The sequence below is a fragment of the Temnothorax curvispinosus genome, unplaced genomic scaffold (genome assembly GCF_003070985.1).
Source record: "Temnothorax curvispinosus isolate PA1 unplaced genomic scaffold, ASM307098v1 QBEX01001840.1, whole genome shotgun sequence".
Classification (NCBI taxonomy): Eukaryota; Metazoa; Arthropoda; class Insecta; order Hymenoptera; family Formicidae; genus Temnothorax; species Temnothorax curvispinosus.
In genome coordinates this window covers 1-6,972 of record NW_020211620.1, presented here as the reverse complement: position 1 = coordinate 6,972, position 6,972 = coordinate 1, and the positions used below count along the sequence as shown (strand labels likewise).

At 35.0% G+C, this 6,972-nt stretch overlaps 1 protein-coding gene and 1 pseudogene across 1 annotated transcript; both read left to right on the top strand.

The window, feature by feature from the left end:
- Positions 1–1,847: 1,847 nt before the first annotated feature.
- LOC112468648 lies at positions 1,848–3,337 on the top strand (the record flags this gene model as incomplete). The annotated part of the gene is made up of 3 exons (XM_025037932.1): positions 1,848–1,900; positions 2,699–2,895; positions 2,990–3,337. Coding segments are annotated over exons 1-3 (598 nt in total), but the record flags the coding sequence as incomplete, so codon positions are not given.
- Positions 3,338–5,081: 1,744 nt separating this feature from the next.
- LOC112468652 lies at positions 5,082–5,224 on the top strand (annotated as a pseudogene).
- Positions 5,225–6,972: the final 1,748 nt, after the last annotated feature.

The window sequence follows — 6,972 nt, the reverse complement described above, 5'->3', positions numbered from 1 at the left end:
GTAGGGTTAATGTTCTCTTTGCAGAAAACTTTCCACTTTTCTATCATTTCCGTCTTCCTCGGAAATTCCAAGAAAGTAATGTTTCGGTTTTTTGCGTTTCGCGTGTTGTTTTTACAATTTTTTATTGAACACGACGACATTATTTACGAATTTTGCACTTTTGACTGTGTACTAACTCACGGAAACACACCGACACAAGAATCTGTTAGTATTAGTTCAAAATGGACGATTTTTGTCACGATGCGCAGAACAGACGAAAATGTGTCCGCAATACGAGCACACCTTATTACTTCCACCATGTTAGTATCGTCACGATCGTGGCTCGTGGCACGATGGCACGAGCAGAAGCGGAAAGAGACCGCGAACTTGCGCGCGCCGCTATGGCGCATGCTATCGAAGTTATATAATTCCGGCGGTAATTGAAATTATGTTATATAATATTTATATAATATCAACGCAATCGTTGTTGTATAACACGCATATATTGCAGTTGTATAATTGTGCATTTATTATAACATATGAATAACGGAGCAATATAATAGTTTTATAACCTAGTTATATAATAATAATAAAGTAGTTATATAACTGTTATGCTACTACAGTATAACACCTGTTATACAATCTGTTACTCCCAGGTTATATATCAATTATATTTGGTGTTTGCTGGGATGATATCATATATAAGTACGGAAATTTGGTTTTTTATATATAACGCTACAAGAAATTATATATAATCATACAGGGTGTCACATTTTAAAAAGCGCACCTCAATAATTCTTTAACGAAGCATTTTCAGCAAAAATGTTTCAGACATAAGTTGTACGGTTTCGAGTTGTACATAAAATGGTGTCGTTAATTTCAATAGTTGCTTGAAGATCACGTGAAGGTCACCTTCAATTTTTTAAATGAAACCGCTTATTTTTTATTGAATATTCTTGTAGCTATCTCAAGGGCTTTCCAAAACACTATGATTAAATGTTTTTTTTGTTAAGTATTTTTCGAGTTACAAGACTTGAACGTTACGGTACCGCCAGCATTAGTTGCTTAGGGACATTGATATGACGTCGTTGTCTTCTTACATTAAAACGCTGTCTTTCACGTCTTTCGATATTGGCAATCACTTGATCATTAGGATGATGTTAATCAGGAAAATGATCATGATACATTCGAGCTGCTGTACGGTAATAGGCTTCAACAGAAAAAAATAAAATATTCTGAAAATTTTTTAAAATATTCTTTATACTTATAAAACGCTATAAATAACATTAAAACATTATTGTTTAAGTTTATTTTGTAGTAAAATTTATTTAAAGATCGTTATATATATAGTCAACATTGAGTCCAGTAATCGCGCATGATTGGTCGTGACGTCATTATTAGCTATTTCGGCGGATAATTCGCTAGTTTGCAGTAATCCAATATATACACATCGTTTTGATTCCGTAATTCCGTTGTTAAGCTATATCCACACAAACTTGCATAGGTGCATAACCATATGCATAACGAAACGGATTGGTCTATTTTCTTATGCACATGTATATGGACCAATCAATTCTCTTATGCTTTTGTTTATGCGCTATGCAAGTTTGTCTGGATAGACCTTTATCCTTTTCTAAAAAGGAGATGTGAAGTTTATTGTTGCCGCTTTTCCGCGATGCCGATTGGTTTCCTTGCTGCGCTTACTTCATTTGCAGCTGTCATTGTATATTTTGACAGTTGTGTATAATAGGGTTAATAGTGAAATGTTAAAGATAAATAGCGCGCGCGTAGCGCGCGTCTGTAGTGTCTAGTTAATATAAAAAAAGAAATGTGTGACAGTGGTTTTGTGAAGGCGCAATCAAATAATTATGAATAATGAGTGTTACAATGTGGCCGAATCAAGTGGAGCTAAAATGAAAAGGTAAAATAGTTAATGCTTATTAATAAACCATATTGTTCAAATACGAGAGTAAGTGTAATAGTATTTTACCTAAATTTATTTGATAATAATAATTGTATACACTTAGAGCGTAATCTTTGAAACCTAACCTACAAAAATTATCAGTAACGCTTTGTTCGAGATCACAAATGCTCGAGATCACGAATGCTCTTAAATATTCTTATTCTCATTTAAACGACTGTGTCATGAGTCACAGCGGATCGCTCCTTGTTTGTTTCGCGCTCACGTTATAAGAATTATTCTCCGTACGAAGCCGAGTCACTCTCTGGCACGGTGGTCCTTTCGACGATCAATAATTACAAGGACAATGGCTATGTGCATCTTCGATATTCACTTCGAGAAGCTTCTATTCCATGACATTTTGACCTTAGCTAAGCATTCGTCATCCCTGGTGCGTTCTTTGTCTCGGGTGGGTATAAAAATCCATAGAACCTACAGCGCGCCGTCATTCGTCAACAGTGTGTCAGTAGATCAAGATCTGTCATCGATCGATATTGTGATGGTCAGTTCTCATTCACGCGCGGGTTATTCAACACTACAAGCGAGAAAGTGTTGATATAGAATTCGCTTAAACCGCCCGCGTTTCCGAGTTCACTTAAATTCAAATACATTTATAAATTATGTCATTCTTTGATTTCGGCATTATTTTTGATTGTTAAATAAACTGTTGTGTTACTGCAAGCTTCTGGTGTTAGTGGTCTCTCATGCACTATCCCTCCTTACTCACACGCGCGCAAACACGCTTGTTCTTTATTGTAGATCAGAACGAGTAAATTATGGTGATTCTGCAGTAGGATACGTACAACTCAAAAGAGATGGAAATATTTGTAATGTTCAAGAAAAAGTTTGTCTAGAACACCTAGTAAATAGTAAAGCTTACGTTGTGAAGATGCTAGTGGATGAAAGTGATGAAAAAGTAATAGAAATTCAATGTCAAGACTGCGCTGCTTCAGAAGGTATGTGTACTCTTATGTAAAGATGTACAAAATATAAATATACTTAAATTTGTAACATTTTTATTCGTTATTTCATTTACATTTTGCTTTACAGGTGGCTGTAAGCATGCCATCGCTTTTCTTATGTGGGTGCATCGCAGAAGTGAAGAGCCAGAACCAACAGCAATTGTATGTTACTGGAAAAAACCCAGGTTATCTAAAGTTTCAGAAAACATCAGAAATATAAAAGCGAAGGATATGGTAAAAATTAAATGTCCGAAAGATAATTTAAGTAACTACGATCCAGATAATTTTTATAACTCGTTATTAATGGAATTCCAGTCACACCAATTTGATTGTCAATTGTCTAGACATTGCATCGATCTAAAGGTAAAAAATTCACTATCATTGCATGAAATGTTAATAACATTTTATACCTCTGATAATTTTACACCTGATGCGGGTAATTTTTTAAAATTTGCTTCTAATATCACGACCTTAGATTTGTGTAATAAAATTGCCGTAAATACGAAAAATCAAAGTGAATGTAATCTCTGGAATGAATTAAGATACGGTAGACTCACTGCTTCTCGACTCCACGAAATGGCACATTGTGGCGTGTCCAATGGTAGCCTTGTTAATCAAGTAATAAATAATACAAGTAATAAAAGTAATAAAGTAATATAAGTAATAAAAGTAATAAAGTAATATAAGTAATAAAAGTAATGAATACAAAGTCAATGCAAAGAGGGAAAAACTTAGAAAAAAAGGTAATAGAAGTTTTACAAAAAAGACATAAACTAAGTCTGGATTCTTGCGGTTTATTATTAAATCCTGAGTTTCCTGCTATCGCAGCTTCTCCGGATGCTGCAGGAAAAGATTTTGTAGTGGAGATAAAATGCCTAACGACATTAAAAACTGAACGTGCTTATATTACCTCCGATATGAAATTAGGAAATAAATGTTTCGCACAAATTCAACTTTAGATGTTCTTAAGAAAAGTTCAAAAAGGATTATTTTGTATGGCAAAACATAATTTTGAATCAACGCATGAAATCATAATTATATGGATAGATTACGATGAAACTTATGTTAAAAATCTGATACAAAAAGCTATGATCTTTTGGGAAAGCAACATTTTTCCATTAATTCTAAAAACTGTACAAAGTTAGTTATATAAAAATATTGTATATATATTATATGTGTTCACAGATATATTTTTTATAAGTCATATAAGGAAAAATAATAATAAATTTCACTATTAATAGAATTGTTTTTATTACTTATATACGTTTAATTTTATGATTTATTTTTTAATTACTGTCTAATAATAGGTTCTTGAAGATTTATCAATGCTGCAGCGACTATTATCATATCATCAATAACGTCCAATGTGCGATGGTGAATACTCGAATGAGGTTTAAGTATACTGAATTCCCTTATTCTTCTGATGACCCTTTCTATATGTATGCGAAGACTTGCGATTCTTTTAGTTTCCAACACTTCATTTTTTGAAAGTTTTTTATCGCTCGATACACTTGGTGGCCGTATTAGCACACATTTTTTCTTTTGCAACATGTGGTCAATGTGTTTGAATCCTCGATCTGTCATTACAGCACAGCCATCTGGAAGCTTCTGTAAATACTGACTTTTTTCTACTATTGCAGCATCAGTTATTCTTCCACCGAAACCTTCTGATATAAAATTTATGTGGCCATCGGGTGTTGCAGATATTAAATATTTTAATGTGTTACATTTTTTGTATTCCGACCAAGTAATACTTTGATGTATGGGGTTGGTTGGTTTTTTAATTTCAATTTCAAGGCAATCTATTATTGATTGCACATTATAATATTTGCCATGAAATTCCCTTGGCAAATTTCTTCTTATTGATATAGCATTAGGCCAGATTATTAATTTTTTTAGATGCAGGGCTAACACTGGTAAAGTCTGGCGAAATATGACATTGGCACTAGTTGCTCCAAGTCCAAAACAGTCACCTAAACAAGAATATGTGTCAAAATAAGTCGTTTTATTTTCGACCCAACTGGCCAATTGAAACAAGATTGCACGACGTTTCGACCGAATTCCGGTCCTTATCAAATGCTTTAATTTAAGTTACACCGATCCGCATAACAAATTTAATTGCATCGTTGACGTGGTGTCCTGACAACGTCAAGACAAACGCAAAAATTAACATTAGTATCATACTTACCTGGCGCAGAGGCTACCGTGATCATGAAGGCGGTTCCTCCAGGGCGAGGCTCTTCCATTGCACTACGGTCGAGCTGACCCTTGCGAATACCCCTAAAGTGGGTATCTCGGGCGTATAATTTGGTAGTTTATTTATCGCACACCTTGGACCAGAAAAATGGTGTTTCATCGTGACGAAGGATTTTTTGTCAACATCACTAGACGGTTTGGACGGAAGACAACGTTATTATTGAAGTCTTGGATAAAGATCAAACTCAAGGCTATTTCCGCTAATCAACAACTAAGATTTTTGCTTCGCTGTCGAAGATTTGATGTCTTACCTCCACACTTACACCGGCTGCAGTTGAATATCGAATTGCATAGTAATAGGGTAAAACACGAGTTTACTCTTTTCAAGAGACGCATACAGACAAAATTCCTCAATTTTGAAATTAATGATACTAATGTTAATTTTTGCGTTTGTCTTGACGTTGTCAGGACACCACGTCAACGATGCAATTAAATTTGTTATGCGGATCGGTGTAACTTAAATTAAAGCACTTGATAAGGACCGGAATTCGGTCGAAACGTCGTGCAATCTTGTTTCAATTGACCAGTTGGGTCGAAAATAAAACGACTTATTTTGAATTATTTGCTGGCGACGGAAATTGTTTTGTTTAAGAATATGTGTCGCTTAACTTTATCCTCGATAATGTTAAGCATATGTCACGAACGCTAATGTTTGTTTTTTCACATAATAAATTTATAATGAAAAATCCATTAGCTGGAAGTCCAATATATACTTTTGGTTTTTCTTTTATTAAGAGTAAATGTCTTTTCAATGCTTTTTTTAAAGAATATTTCTTCTGCAATATCTGTAGGCGCCGAATTGATGTGTTATAAGTAGATGTATTGTAGGCGCCGATTCGTGATATATGGCTCCACCTGTCGAATGAGATTGACGCGACAGGATCCGATTTAGAGTAACGGGACAGTGTGCGAAGATACTCCGAACGGTCTGCCGCGATCCGAGGGACCGAGATCGGGCTGCCGGTATTAATTAATATCCTAGTACTCGCGAGGGACTGCCGAGTCGGATTGTGTCGAGACGTAGCTATAAGTGAAGCGCACGAGATATTTGTGAAACGGAGCAAGCGGTAAAACTATGTAAATCGAGCAAATATAATAAACGAAGAAAGTGATTTTTCTGCATGTGCTGTTTGATTTATTAACAATTGCCTCCGTATCTCATCACTAGTTTCTTCAGAGGGTAAAAATTCCTCGCACATCTCAAGTGTATCATCAAGGGATGTACATGTTGCTTTTGTTGAATTTGACGTACTAACAATATTAGCACTGATGCTTTTCCAAGTTAATGTAGAAATCTGGGCATCTACCATGGTTGGTCTGCAATCAATTTGTTTATCTCGCATATTAACTTTGTCAGTTTGAATCTGTTTGTGACATTGATTAATTTTATCTGTTTGCACTTTTCTATTCTTAAATACTACGGGTTATATTGGCAATTGAATTTCTTCCACTTTCGGAGATCCAGATTCCAATTCTAAAATATTATGAAACTCCGTCTCTTCGATTTTTTCTTTGGCTATAACGTTGTTTACAGACTCAACTGTGGCTTCAGCTTCATTTTCTTTAAAAACTGCATCATCTACAGCTTGTTTCTTAATTTTTGGAAGAGCTCCTTTTCTCAAGCGAACATTAGCACTGGGATCAAGCAAAATTCGAGTGTAGTTTTCCAAATCCTCCTGCAACTGTCATAAAATAGTTTATATATAATTTGAATTTATGTGTGTGTGTGTGTGTGTGTGTGTGTTCGTGTGTGTGTTCGTGTGTGTTCGTGTGTGTGTGTGTGTGTGTGTGTGTGTGTGTGTGTGTGTGTGTGTG